The sequence below is a fragment of the Pseudochaenichthys georgianus genome, chromosome 22, assembly GCF_902827115.2.
Source record: "Pseudochaenichthys georgianus chromosome 22, fPseGeo1.2, whole genome shotgun sequence".
Taxonomy (NCBI): Eukaryota; Metazoa; Chordata; class Actinopteri; order Perciformes; family Channichthyidae; genus Pseudochaenichthys; species Pseudochaenichthys georgianus.
This window is the reverse complement of record NC_047524.1, coordinates 29,847,591-29,862,625: the sequence shown is the minus strand read 5'-3', so window position 1 is coordinate 29,862,625 and position 15,035 is coordinate 29,847,591. Positions and strand designations below refer to the sequence as shown.

Here is a 15,035-nt window from a genome sequence, read left to right as displayed (position 1 = left end):
CATTGTTGTTGTTAGCATCTGGTGCTAGCTAGCTGCGCTAACGGATATAAGGAGCTGTTTAAATGAAAACAGAGTCGCGACATTTCGCCACAACTGCACCGACTTGATGCAGGAAGCCAGACAGCGGGACATTGTAGGAGAAGTCAGCACACTCATGATTGCAGCAACATGATTGCAGCGTCCAGGCAGCTCCCGTTCGAGCATATGCCTTGAGTTGCACATAGCTCCAACGATCTCACACACACACACACACACACACACACACACACACACACACACACACACACACACACACACACACACACACACACACACACACACACACACACACACACACACACACACACACACACACACACACACACACACACACACACACCACACACACACACACACACACACACACACACACACACACACACACACACACACACACACACACACACACACACACACACACACACACACACACCATTTGTATTGTATGAGAGAGGTTCCAGGTTGAATTGAGGCGAATATTTGTAATGTTCAGAGGTTATGTGTTTAATATAGAATATTTGTCATTGTTCAAAGGATAATAAACATTAGCATAAAGCATATTTGTCCACTCATATGTTGATAAGAGTATTAAAAACTTGACAAATATTCCTCTAAGGTACATTTAGAACAGATAAAAAATGTGCGATTAATTTGCGATTAATCGCGATTAACTATGGACAATCATGCGATTAATCGCGATTAAATATTTTAATCGACTGACAGCCCTAATATATACATATAGAGTAAAGGCATGACACAATATATATTATAACTGTTACGAACCCTTTGAACACTATTCGTCAGATTTTTTAAATGCATTTAAATTCATATTTATAGAATGTTAAATGTCACAACTCTTAAGGAAAAAACGTCAGAGAGAGGGAATAAAATAAGGCTGCGCAATTTAAGAAAATGTATTATTTGCGATTATCTTTGACTGATATTGTGATACTAAAAAGAAGAAAATGATCATTTTTGCATCATTATTATCAATATCATTTAAACATATATTAAAATATCATGCTGTGATTTTTAAAGGCGATCTGTAGCAAACTCTTTAGAGTCAGTCGAATAGAATCTTTAGGCCGGGATATCTCACCAGTTCCAAAATACTTCATTAACAAAAAGGCATTTTAACAAATATTTAGCCTTGACCAAATATTGTGTTTCTTGCAATAGACCATAGTCCATTTGATTGACAGTTACATATAATTGTACAGCCCTAAAATTAAATAATAAATTGTGGAAAAGCAGAAAAGATTAAAAGAGGTAGTAATCATCGTGTTTTCTTACCATTGCCGTGAGTCCAGGTTCTTCAGCTCTCTCAGTAACTTCTCATTCTTCCTCAACAAATGAAAGTTACTCCTGTAACACAGACACACAAACAGGTTAGGAACCACTCTCCAAAGAACCGGTTAAACCTGCTTCTCCACCATCTTCTGGCCTTCAACTTAATTGGCTGTTTGCTTGTTTTTGTCACTGCTTCCTAGCAAAATAAGGAATTCTAGAGAAAAAGACCCGAAGAGTTCAAGGTGTAAAAAAAGAGGACGAGAAAAACAGATCAATCAGAGGTATTCATATCCGAATAAAAGCGGTGACGTTTTAAGCTTTGGAAACAACAAGCCCAGGCTAACCTTAAACCAGCTGACCTATCAGCTCGGTTTAAAAGTACTAAGCCTGATCTTAAATGTGGAGCGGGTGTTGGCCTCCTTAAAACAAAGGCGGAGCTGGCTCCACAGACACAATGTTTTGAAAGCTTAAAACATAATTGCTATCAATAACTGCTTTAGGCTTAAGACCTTCCTTTTCACTAACGCTTATAGTTAAGGCTGGCCCAGGCTTACCTTGAACCAGCCCCTAGTTATACTGCCATAAGCTCAGATTGTCAGGGGACTTTAGATAAGATAAGATAGGACCAGAGTTGGGTGTAACGCGTTACTTTGTAACTACCTCTTTTACTTTGCAACGCGTTACTGTAACAATATTACTTTGTCGGTAACGGAGTAGTGTAACGCGCTACTTTTATAATCCAGTAATCACACTACAGTTACTAACATTGCCCCGACACGCGTTACTTCGTTACTTTCTAAAATCAGTCATAATCAAACCTCAACAAACACCTGCAAAGAACACAGGCGAGGGTGAAGCGAACGCACAGAGCTGGGGGGGAGGGAGCACACACACACACACACACACACACACACACACACACACACACACACACACACACACACACACACACACACACACACACACACACACACACACACACACACACACACACACACCACACACACAACACACACACACACCACACACACACACACACACACACACACACACACACACACACACACACACACACACACACACACACACACACACACCACACACACACCACACACACACACACACACACACACACACACACACACACACACACACACACACACACACACACACACACACACACACAGTTCTTCTTCCCTGTTTTCCGGTTGTTGCTTGTTTTGAATGACGAATACACACTACCGCTGCCTGCTGGTAAGGAGAGTTATTGCCACTCACGCATGCGCAGTTCGTACGTGCTCGGCTGAAGTCTGGCTCCAGTGCAACACATGGCCAACACGCAGGAGAACACGCTGACGCAACAGCGTGAGCAGAGATAGACTGCGCAAAATATACAGATAGCAGGAGACAGAGGACAGCCACGGTCAGATAGCAGGAGACAGAGGACAGCCACGGTCAGATAGCAGGAGACAGAGGACAGCCATGGTCAGATAGCAGGAGACAGAGGACAGCCACGGTCAGATAGCAGGAGACAGAGGACAGCCACGGTCAGATAGCAGGAGACAGAGGACAGCCACGGTCAGATAGCAGGAGACAGAGGACAGCCACGGTCAGATAGCAGGAGACAGAGGACAGCCACGGTCAGATAGCAGGAGACAGAGGACAGCCACGGTCAGATAGCAGGAGACAGAGGACAGCCATGGTCAGATAGGAAAACATTCAGGAGCTATCTGGATCAGTCTTATGCGACAATGGAAACTGAACTAAAGAGAACATTTGAAACTTTAGCAGTCTGCGTGATCTGCCTGCAGGGAGGGGCGGGCCGGCCCTGCGAGTAAAGTAACGAGTAAAGTAACGAATTACTTTATGTAGATAGTAACGAAGTCGTGTAATATATTACTTTTTTTTAAAGTAATATGTAATATGTAATATATTACTTTTTTTTAGTAATCTCTGGATAGGACTTTATTTATCCCGAAGGAAATGGTTGTGCCAGAGTTACAAAGATACAATAAACACAGCAGCATAATAATAAAGCTGCACACTAACAGTGCAGGAAAAGAGCAGATCAAAACTCCGGAGCAACTCTAGCAGGCAGCCGCCCGTGGCAGCGCCTTCCTTTTCAGCTCCCTTCTTCTTCTTGCTCTCTTTGCAATCATGTCTCATATGTATGTCCCATGTATGTCTTTGTTTTAACATGTAAAGATCCTAAAGGGTTTTAGAATGAAGATTTGTTATGGCCCCCCCAAAAAGAAAAGAGAGACTTTTGCTGGCAGTACGAAAGATTATTAGGAAAAACGAATAAACTAGGAATACTAAAACACATTTACGCCTTACAAAACGAAAAAGCTGTGATCCATGATGCTGCAATACGTGAGTGGGATGTCCTTTCTACGTGTGTATCTCCCCGAGAACAAGCCCAGAGCCTGATGAATGCAAATGAGAGACTTTGTGCCAATTAGACAACGTTTTCCACATTCACACCGAACAGCATTTCATCTTCTCAATGACTCTGGGCGAGAGCGCACAATGCCGAGGTATCACTTTAAATGTATCTGGCCGGCTAATGGACACTCATCTCTCTCCATACTTCATCCAGGGAATTACACCTCCTGCATGCAGCCTGCACAATGGCCTCCTTTGTGTGTGTGTGTGTGTGTGTGTGTGTGTGTGTGTGTGTGTGTGTGTGTGTGTGTGTGTGTGTGTGTGTGTGTGTGTGTGTGTGTGTGTGTGTGTGTGTGTGTGTGTGTGTGTGTGTGTGTGTGTGTGTGTGTGTGTGTGTGTGTGTGTGTGTGTGTGTGTGTGTGTGTGTGGTGTGTGTGTGTGTGTGTGTGGAAGAGAGTGTGATAATGAGTTTAGGACGCTATTGATCGAACTCAACCCATTTGGAGTTAGAATAAAGGGCAGTAGTTGAAAAGGATGGTTGGAAAGGAGGCAAATCAGAAAAGGTACATGTGCATGAGGCGAAAAAGAAAACAAGTGCGTTAATACGGAAGAGAATGGCGGGGTATATGGATAAAAAAGGAAGAGAGTGTCTAATCATCTATTATTGTCCCCTTACGTCTCTCCAGGTATTCAAATTGGACATCAGACACGAAGATACTGACAGTAGTGTGTGTGTGTGTGTGTGTGTGTGTGTGTGTGTGTGTGTGTGTGTGTGTGTGTGTGTGTGTGTGTGTGTGTGTGTGTGTGTGTGTGTGTGTGTGTGTGTGTGTGTCCTTTTATGCTTTTCCCAATAATCCAGGGTGTAAATTGAGTCTTTGAGAGCAGAGAATGAGGCCATTACCAAGTATCAGTTTAATAAAGAGCAAATTGCCATCTCTCTCTCTTTCTCTCCCTCTCTTTCTCTTTCACTATTTTTCTCCCTGTGTGAGAGTGAAAAGAATGACGTGTCATTATCAGTCCACTCCAAGCCTCACCGCCCAGGTCTCCGTTTTGATATCAGCGGTGCGGAGGTTGGTGGCTTCGGCCTCTCCAGCGATGCCTGGACTGTTCCAATGAAAGGCTTTTGTTTGGGTTAAAGAGTAGGGTCCTGTGCTTTCCTGCGTGAAGAAGTAGTGGGGTGTTGTGCGTGAGGTAGTGGGGTGTTGTGCGTGAGGTAGTGGGGTGTTGTGCGTGAGGTAGTGGGGTGTTGTGCGTGAGGTAGTGGGGTGTTGTGCGTGAGGTAGTGGGGTGTTGTGCGTGAGGTAGTGGGGTGTTGTGCGTGAAATAATGTGGTGTTTGAATGATGTGCCGTATTCTTTATTCCCAGGGTCCAGTCGCCAGCGTACAAACAGAAGTGCTTGTCGGATATAGATACAGAAGAATGACATGTTTCAGTTGTGTCTGACATGTTAAGATGACCTGTAGTAAAACAACAGCTATTTTAAATTGGGATTTTTGCTTTTGAAGACGTCACGTTTATAAAGTAACCCTCGATGTGTGAGACTTTCAGAAGATTGACGTTACATCGTTTATACTTTAGGTAGTTGGGCAGTAGGACCCACAAAATGTTTTTACATTTTTGGCAAATTCTTTGTTATTATTTAGACTTTCCTTTTTGAGAAGGCTTATAGGGCTGGCTCAGGCGAACCTTGAATCCGCCCATAGTTATGCTGATATAGGCTCAAGACTTTCCATTTTGATGAAGCTCATATTATTTATTATATATATTCGGATATGAATACCTCCGATAGACTTTCACTACTCTTTATCTCTATGCCTTCTGTACTCTGTTACTAACTCAGCGTACGCGTGTGTGTGTGTGTGTGTGTGTGTGTGTGTGTGTGTGTGTGTGTGTGTGTGTGTGTGTGTGTGTGTGTGTGTGTGTGTGTGTGTGTGTGTGTATATGTATGTGGGTTTCCCACACAGACTATACTTGGGCGGGCCGCCCAGGTATATTAACGGCCGCCCAAGTATATTTCGCGACCCATTTAGGTTTTTATTTTTTTAATAATTTTCCCTCCCTTGCACTGATCTCGCCTCCTTCTGGCCTGTTAAGTGGCCTGCCTCACACAGGGTGACTGGCTGTCCACATGATGTGGCCTGCCGACATGGCCACTGTCATACAGATCATAAATCAAAGCCCTTGATTGGTCTCTGTGTGTCATTCAAGCTCAGGATAAGCTCAGCTCAGGTGAGGTAAAGGACTCTCTGAGTGTTTAGATTAGTTAACTTAGTCTAAGTTCTCAGTGGGTCTCAAACGGTGTGGTCACCAGTTATGTAAACACATATTAAGGTGAAAAAAGGTAAGATACACTTTTAAAACTTGTTGAGAGAAAACTAGTATTTGCTGCTGCCTCAAAGAGGAGCAGGGAGAGAGGAGGGAGACAGGAGAGGCTGATTCAGGAGCACAGACACACTCACAACTATAAATGAACCAAAAATAAATTAATAAACAAGTTTCAGTGTTTTTTTCATATTGGAAATGGTATGTTATTGGTTATGGCCATGATTTTATGATTATTGAAATGTATACAGTTATGTTTAATATAGGTGTTTCCATAGATCTAGTCTCTATATTTTCCCCTCAAAATGCACCAGATTGATGCATTTAACTCCAAAATAAAAAAATTAAATCTTACCGGGGGGCATGCCCCTGGACCCCCATAGAGGATTTGAGGTCTACCCCCACTAAAAATCACATGGATAGGTTCCTAAATACATTTATAAATACACAATAACCCATTTCCATTATATCATGTGTGGGTAGTAGATTTAAACTATAGGGCTATCACTATGGGCCCTGCCTGTACCTGTTCGCTCTGCCATCGCGTGAAGGGTCTGCTAACAAGCGAACAACAGAAAGGTTAATGTTGTTGTTGCACGTCACAAACACTGCAGTGTGTGCGTGTGCGTGTGTGTGTGTGTGTGTGTGTGTGCGCGCATGTGTCTCCCCTCACCTCTTCTCCCAGGAGTTGAGGCCCAGGATATTGATGAGCAGTCTGCAGTAGTAGAAGGCGGACTGAGGCGTCTCTGTGTCCGGCTCTGGCTGCTGCACCGCCCTCATGTTCAGATCCTCTCCTCTCTGACACATTCAACAGTTCAAGCATAAACAAATGTTAGTGAGGAAAATATAAAATACATTACAATGAAATAGAAATGTATTTTATATGCGAGAGCTATGAGTGAGAGACTCTTTTCAGTGATGTAATCTGTTTTAAAGCAGGAATGCAAAGGACATCTTCAGTCGAATAGCTTCAGAAAATCTTCATATTCCAGAAACTGGAAACGGCACATTCTGATATTTTTGCTTTGGATTCAAAGATTGAAAAAGATAATAAATATTGAAATCGATGCATTGGACACAACGTACATGGAGGACAAACTCTCTTTCGGCAGCGCTCTGCTTCAGGATGGCGTTGATCACGTCGTTCTCTTGCTTCTCTGATACACACGCTGGAGGAGGGGCCGGGATGTTGAGCGGCATGCCTAAGGACCAATCAGGGGACAAAGCTTTCATTCTCTTTGAAGATCCAGGACAACAGATGAAATTGACAGTAACGGCCCGTCCACACTACAGCTTCGACAGCTTCGACAGCTTCACGAGGACGCATACAGTAAAACACATACGCAAAAAAGTCTTCCGTTCACACGCATTCGATTCATTAACGTGTCCGTTCACACTAGACTGCTGGAATTGCTGGAAACGCTGTAGTACATATGCCAGGCCTGTAAGTGGCGCTGCTGCCGCCACAAAATACACCAAAAGCAGCGAAGAAGACCCCGGAGCATGGTTGTCATGGTTGCCCTTCTGTTTATTCTCCGGGGTGGACGGCGTGTTCTCCTGCTGTATATCTCTCAGGTAGTCCAGGAAGCAGAGCGGAGCTTTCCTGGCGTTTCAGGCTGCAAAAGTTGAGCAATGTTCAACTTTTGAAGCTTCTGAAGCTTTCGGTGGAAGCGTCAGCCAATCAAATCATATGCCAGTACAAGCTCTAGCCAATCACACCGCAGCTTGTGTGTCAGGGGCGGGAGATTCATGTGATTGGTTGTTGGTCAAGCTTCAGACACGCCGAGCTCCAAGCTTTTTTTGAAGCTGTAGTGTGGACGGGCCGTAAGACCCCGCGGACACCCTGGTAGCATAGCGGTCCCTCTCCGGCGTCTCCGGCTGCAGAAGTTGAACAGTAGCCAGCGGCAGCCAATAAAATCCCGTTTCTAAAAATCTTGACAGCTCAAGCCCTAGCCAATCAAACCGCGTCTAAGCTGGGAGAGATATCCCGCCGTTCATTTCTATATTTCAAAAAAAGATGGAGGAGAAACTAATTATCGCCGTAGCAAATCACCCGGTTTTGTATGACCAGACCCAGCGACGCACACTAAATGGCTTCCTGGGAGACAATGTATACACTTTATGCAACCTTGCACACACACGTGTTACCCTTCTTGCCCTTGCTACAACACCGGCATCCATTTTAGCAATAGTGGAGAAGAACCAGGTTTTTTTGCTTTGTATGTCCGGGGCGGGACATTCATGTGATTGGTTGTTGCTTGCGGTGCTCGAATAAAATCCCCAAGCTAATTACTATTCATTTAGATATACATAATTTAAGTAGATCTTAAGTCACTGCTACAGTAGGTCACATCAGTAAAAGCTGTGAAACTCATCCAAATGTTCAGGCTGTACTTAAAGTTACAATTATTCCAACTTTGTCTTTGAATACCGCTGACCTCTGTCATCAACAAGTCAGATGACAGATGTGCATTGCAGGTACATTTGCAGTCTTTGGGAGAGTTCGGCAGAACTGACAAATTGAGTAACTAATGCAGAACATTTCTAATAGGAAGTCCATAGTGCGTGTGTGTGTCTGTGTGTGTGCTTGTACCTGCTCTCTGTAGACACTCGGGGCTCGAGTACCCCAGGTACTGCAGCATTTCATCCAGCGAGTCGTCCCCCTCCCTCAGCGAGTCCCACGCTGGCACCGCCTCCCGACACACCCGTTTAGCCAATGGCGGCGCGGGAAACTGCTCCAGGCCCGACTCGCCCTGATCCCGCTCTCCATCCATCCTATGCTCTATCCCCTCCTCCTCCTCCTCCTCCTCCTCCTCCTCTTCTTCATCTTCTTCTCCTCCTCCATCTCCCATCCCCTCCTTTGTGTCTTTCCTCTCCTCCTCTCCTTCCCCTTCCCCCTCCCCCTGTAACTCCTGCCTTTCACCCTCCGTCCCTCTCCGTCCCTCCTCTGCTGCCTCGATATCCTCCTGCCCCCCCTCCTCTTCACTGTCTTCTTTCTTCAGTCCCATCTTTTTCGGCGGACCTCCCGGTGGAGTGCGTAAATGAAGATTGCCGCCGTGAGGGGATTGTGTGTGTGGCATGAATGTGTGTGTGGGGCTGTTCGGGGAGCAGGGCGGGGGTCCGTAGAGAACGGCAGAGTCCCAGGAGTGTTTCCCCGCCACGTCTCGGACGATGACGCGGACGCAGGCGGGGGCGGAGGACAAACCGGCCGTCATCCCGCCTCCTGGAACACCGGACTCTGAGCGGATCTGGGACAAAGAGGAGGACAGTGTTTAGACTAACGACGACCACATATTATTATTACATTGCATTTAGCTGACGCTTTTATCCAAAGCGACTTACAATAAGTGCGTTCAACCAACAAGATACAAACTTGAAGAAAACAGAATCATATAAGTCCATCAGGTTTCAGAGATCTAAAACATTTCAAGTGCTACTCAACTGGCCAGTCCTTTATTAGTATATAAGTGCTTTGTTAGTAAAAAAGTATTTAGTCAGCCACCAATTGTGCAAGTTCTCACACTTAAAAAGATGAGAGAGAGGCCTGTAATGTTCATCCTAGGTACACTCAGTGTTGGGAAAGTTCACTTTCTACATGAACTAGTTCAGTTCACAGTTCACACATTTTAAAATGAACTAGTTCAGTTCATAGTTCATAATTCAAAATGTTGAACTAAAGTTCATGGTTTCAAAAATGAACTAATTTATAGTTCATAGTTATTTTTTCAATACGTTGCTGCAAGCTATTATTTGTCTCCTGTACGATGTTAATGGGCCATTTCAATGTTTACAATATCCTCAGAGGGCCGTACAAGTTATTGACCTCTGCTTAAAAAAACTAAAATCACAGCCCATTCATTTCATGCTGTGCAAAGAAAAAGCAACCTCTTAATCCAGATATCTCACCATGACTCGCGTATGCATGCACGTGCAGGGTGGAGCGTGACCACCAACACAGAAAGATATGGACACAAGATGTGTGCAAATGTATTTAGTTTCCTATCCATGTGAACATGATTTAAGTGGGGGGGACCTAACCTCCTATAGGGGGGTCCGGGGGGCGTGCTCCCCTGGGAAGATTTGTTGCACTTTGAGAGCAACATTAGGAGATCTATGGACACATCTCTCAACACCCAAACACAACTGTAAGCAGATTTTCTTTTAATTTATGGATATTTGACAAATCACTCCCCTTTCAAACTGTATTCTTCTTTATTAATAACTGTCATATAGTATTTTATACCTGTTTACTTTATTCTCTTGTTTTTTTTATAACTATAATGATCATATAAAGATGTGCCTTTACCTCACTGGTTGTAGACAAAGCTTCTTATATTCGTTAGCATAGCTAGCTAACCAGATGCTAATGATAACAACACAGTTATTGACTGTATGACAGATGAGCAGATCGCCACTGGGCTTTCAACTAAAGACACAGACACGCAGAAACTGCGGCATGTATATGGATTTATCGGTACTGCAATTTCTGAAGTGCTTGAGTGGCGTTCTGGTGCTCTCCGTCAGAACTGCACCCCTGTCAGTCGAGACATATACCACGTGATGACACGTTCGGCTCGTGTTGTGTTCAAGGACCCTGACCTTGGCCAGGAAAAACAGGCACTCGCTTGTTTAATTTTTTTGCGGTCTAGATTTCTTTCATTTTTTTATTTTTTGCGTGTGTTTATAAATTACCTCGAGGGCCGTACCAAATTGTCTCGCGGGCGGTATACGGCCGGAGGCCGGAGGTTCCCCACCCCTGCCGTAGAGTCTCACTCTGAGCGAGTGCTGCTGCAGCTGCTCTCGGCTTCGTCCATACTAATTCATTCATTCATTCAATGCTCGCCGGTTCCGCGGTCCCACATTGTTTGTTGTGAGGAGTCTGATATATTTAGTATATTTATATTTTAGTGCGACAGCCAGGGGTGACAGGCGCGTACGCGTCACAGGCAGCTTGCTGTTGCCAGATTGGGTGGTTTTCCGCATTATTTTGAAGCCTGTTTACGGTGTGTTTTAACTGGGTTTTCGGCTGAAAGGCATATGAAATCTGGCACACTTTTGAACGCCGTTATAATACAGTGCTGAGAATGAACGCAGTTTTGAACGCCGTTATACAGCGCTGAGAATGAACGCGTTCTCAATTACGTTCATCTAGCGGAAATACGGTACGTTCAGTTCACGTTCGCCCAAAATATGAACGCGTTCATGAACGATCGTTCATTGAACGCGTTCAGGTACATCACTGGGTACACTTCAACTATGAGAGACAGAATGGGGGGAAAGAATCCAGGAAATCACATTGTAGGATTTTTAATGAATTAATTGGTAAATTCCTCGTTAAAATAAGTATGTGGTCACCTACAAACAAACAAGATGTCTGGCTCTCACAGACCTGTAACTTCTTCTTTAAGAGCCTCCTCTGTCCTCCACTCGTTAACTGCATTAATGGCACCTGTTTAAACTCGTTATCAGTATAAAAGACACCTGTCCACAACCTCAAACAGTCACACTCCAAACTCCACTATGGCCAAGACCAAAGAGCTGTCAAAGGACACCAGAAACAAAATGGTAGACCTGCACCAGGCTGGGAAGACTGAATCTGCAATAGGTAAGCAGCTTGGTGTGAAGAAATCAACTGTGGGAGCAATTATTAGAAAATGGAAGACATACAAGACCACTGATAATCTCCTTCGATCTGGGGCTCCACGCAAGATCTCACCCCGTGGGGTCAAAATGATCACAAGAACGGTGAGCAGACATCCCAGAACCACACGGGGGGACCTAGTCCATGACCTGCATAGAGCTGGGACCAAAGTAACAAAGGCTACCATCAGTAACACACTACGCCGCCAGGGACTCAAACCCTGCAGTGCCAGACGTGTCCCCCTGCTTAAGCCAGTACATGTCCAGGCCCGTCTGAAGTTTGCTAGAGAGCATTTAGATCAGTGGTCGCCACACCCGGACCCGCACCCGCGGGTAGATCGCGGACCGTTAAAAAAAGTAACAAAAGAAAGAAAAATAAAATAAAAAGAATAATGTTTGAAAAATACGTTTTTAGATGTAAACCGATCATCCACCACCCCGTTAGCAGGTGCCACTTGATTGACGTATATTTGAGACACCTCAATAATATAATACATAAACCGTGCTTTACGTGAACCTCATCATGACACAAGAGAGCACGGCAGGACTGCAATTTCCCGTGTTCAGTGAATGCAACAGAGGCAAGTCACCAGACCAATCAGAGAGTTGCATGGAAATACACGTGTGCTTGTGTCATTCAAGCTCGGCTCTTTGTGTGTGTGGCAATAGCGCATTTGGTGTGAGAGAGAGAGAGAGAGAGAGAGAGAGAGAGAGAGAGAGAGAGAGAGAGAGAGAGAGAGAGAGAGAGAGAGAGAGAGAGAGAGAGACCGGTGCTCGCAGGGACCGTGATGTTAGCATCTGGTTAGCTTGCTGCACTAACGGACATAAGGAGCTGTTTCCACAACAAGCTGGAGGAGAGTCCTCCCCTGTCAGACTGAGGGGCTCAGGTGAGCTAACGGACTCTCTGAGTGTTTAGAACGGTTTTGTCACAAATTATTCAAAAGATTATTTCCGTGGCACACCTTCATATGATCATTATAGTTATACAAACAATAAGAGAATAAATGAAAAACAGGTATGAAATACTATATGGCAGTAAAACAAGAATACAGTTTAAAAGGGGAGTGATTTGTAAAATATCCATCCATCCATCCATCTTCTCCCGCTTATCCGTGGTCGGGTCGCGGGGGTAGCAGTTCCAGCAGAGAGCCCCAAACTTTCTTTTCCCTGGCGACATCAACCAGCTCTGACTGGGGGATCCCAAGGCGCTCCCAGGTCAGCGAAGAGATATAATCCCTCCACCTGGTCCTAGGTCTACCCCTTGGTCTCTTCCCAGCTGGACGTGCCTGGAACACCTCCCTAGGGAGGCGCCCAGGTGGCATCCTAACTAGGTGCCCGAACCACCTCAACTGGCTTCTTTCGACGCGAAGGAGGAGCGGCTCAACTCCGAGTCCCTCCCTGATGACCGAACTTCTCACCTTATCTCTAAGGGAGACACCAGCCACCCGGCGGAGGAAACCCATCTCGGCCGCTTGTATCCGCGATCTCGTTCTTTCGGTCATGACCCATCCTTCATGACCATAGGTGAGGGTAGGAACGAAAATGGCCCGGTAGACAGAGAGCTTTGCCTTCCGGCTCAGCTCCCTTTTCGTCACAACGGTGCGGTAAAGCGACTGCAATACCGCTCCCGCTGCTCCGATTCTCCGGCCCATCTCACGCTCCATTGATCCCTCACTCGAGAACAAGACCCCGAGATACTTGAACTCCTTCACTTGGGGTAAGGACTCATTCCCTACTTGGAGTGGACAGTCCATCGGTTTCCTGCTGAGAACCATGGCCTCAGATTTGGAGGTGCTGATCCTCATCCCAGCCGCTTCACACTCGGTTGCGAACCGATCCAGTGAGTGCTGAAGGTCGCAGACCGATGAAGCCATCAGAACCACATCATCTGCAAAAAGCAGTGGTGCAATCCTTAGTCCACCGAACTGCAGACCCCCCCCCCCACGACTACGCCTCGAAATCCGATCCATGTATATTACAAACAGGATTGGTGACAAAGCGCAGCCCTGGCGGAGGCCAACCCTCACCGGAAATGGGTCCGACTTACTGCCGAGGACCCGGACACAGCTCTCGCTTTGGGAGTACAGAGATTGGATGGCCCTGAGTAGAGACCCCCTCACTCCATACTCCCGCAGCACCTCCCACAGTAACTCCCTGGGAACCCGGTCATACGCCTTCTCCAAGTCTACAAAACACATGTAGACCGGATAAGCGTACTCCCAGGCCCCCTCCAGGATCCTTGCGAGAGTAAAAAGCTGATCCGTCGTTCCACGACCAGGACGGAATCCGCATTGTTCCTCCTCAATCTGAGGTTCGACAATCGGCCTGACCCTCCTTTCGAGTACCTTGGAGTAAACTTTCCCGGGGAGGCTGAGTAGTGTGATGCCTCTGTAATTGGCACACACCCTCTGATCCCCCTTTTTGAAAAGGGGGACCACCACCCCGGTCTGCCACTCCTTCGGTACCGTTTCCGACTTCCACGCAACGTTGATGAGACGTGTCAACCATGACAGTCCCTCAACACCCAGAGCCTTCAGCATTTCCGGGCGGATCTCATCCACCCCCGGGGCTTTGCCACTGTGGAGTTGTTTGACGACCTCAGTGACCTCCCCCCGGGAGATTGGCGTTGATCCCCCGTCATACTCCAGCTCTGCCTCTAACATAGAGGGCGGAGTTGTCGGGTTCAGGAGTTCCTCAAAGTGTTCCTTCCAACGTCCCAACACTCCATCAGTTGAGGTCAACAACGTCCCATCCTTACTGTACACAGCTTGGATGGTTCCCTGCTTCCCCCTCCTGAGGTGTCGGACAGTTTTCCAGAACAACTTTGGTGCCGCCCGAAAGTCCTTCTCCATGTCTTCTCCGAACTTCTCCCACACCCGCTGCTTTGCCTCGGCCACGGATGAGGCTGCTGCCCTTCGGGCCTGTCGGTACCTTGCAACTGCTTCGGGAGTCCCCCGGGATAACAAATCCCTGAAGGCCTCCTTCTTCAGTCGGACGGCTTCCCTGACCACCGGTGTCCACCAGGAGGTTCGAGGGTTACCGCCCCTTGAGGCACCTAAGACCTTGAGACCACAGCTCCCCACCGCGGCTTCGGCAATAGAGGCTTTGAACACCGACCACTCTGGTTCAATGTCCCCAACCTCCACAGGAATGCCCGAAAAGCTCCGCCGGAGGTGTGAGTTGAAGGCCTCCTGAACTTGGGCCTCCTCCAGACGTTCCCAGTTCACCCGAACTACACGTTTGGGCTTACCAGGTCTATCCAGAGGCTTCCCCCGCCACTCGACCCAACTCACCACCAGATGGTGATCAGTTGACAACTCCGCCCCTCTCTTTACCCGAGTGTCCAAAACATACGGCC

At 46.4% G+C, this 15,035-nt stretch overlaps 1 protein-coding gene across 7 annotated transcripts in view; it reads right to left on the bottom strand.

Annotated features, from left to right (window-relative positions):
- The window catches only part of ralgapa1 (Ral GTPase activating protein catalytic subunit alpha 1), a 102,718-nt gene that overhangs the window by 32,270 nt on the left and 55,413 nt on the right, over positions 1–15,035 (bottom strand). For all 7 annotated transcript variants that reach the window (XM_071201695.1, XM_071201693.1, XM_071201694.1 and 4 more), the window contains 4 exons: positions 8,631–9,285; positions 7,124–7,239; positions 6,711–6,835; positions 1,333–1,404 (listed from right to left, as the gene is read on the bottom strand). In XM_071201695.1, coding sequence (XP_071057796.1) covers positions 1,333–1,404; positions 6,711–6,835; positions 7,124–7,239; positions 8,631–9,285 — 968 coding nt within the window. The remainder of the gene's footprint in view (positions 1–1,332; positions 1,405–6,710; positions 6,836–7,123; positions 7,240–8,630; positions 9,286–15,035) is intronic.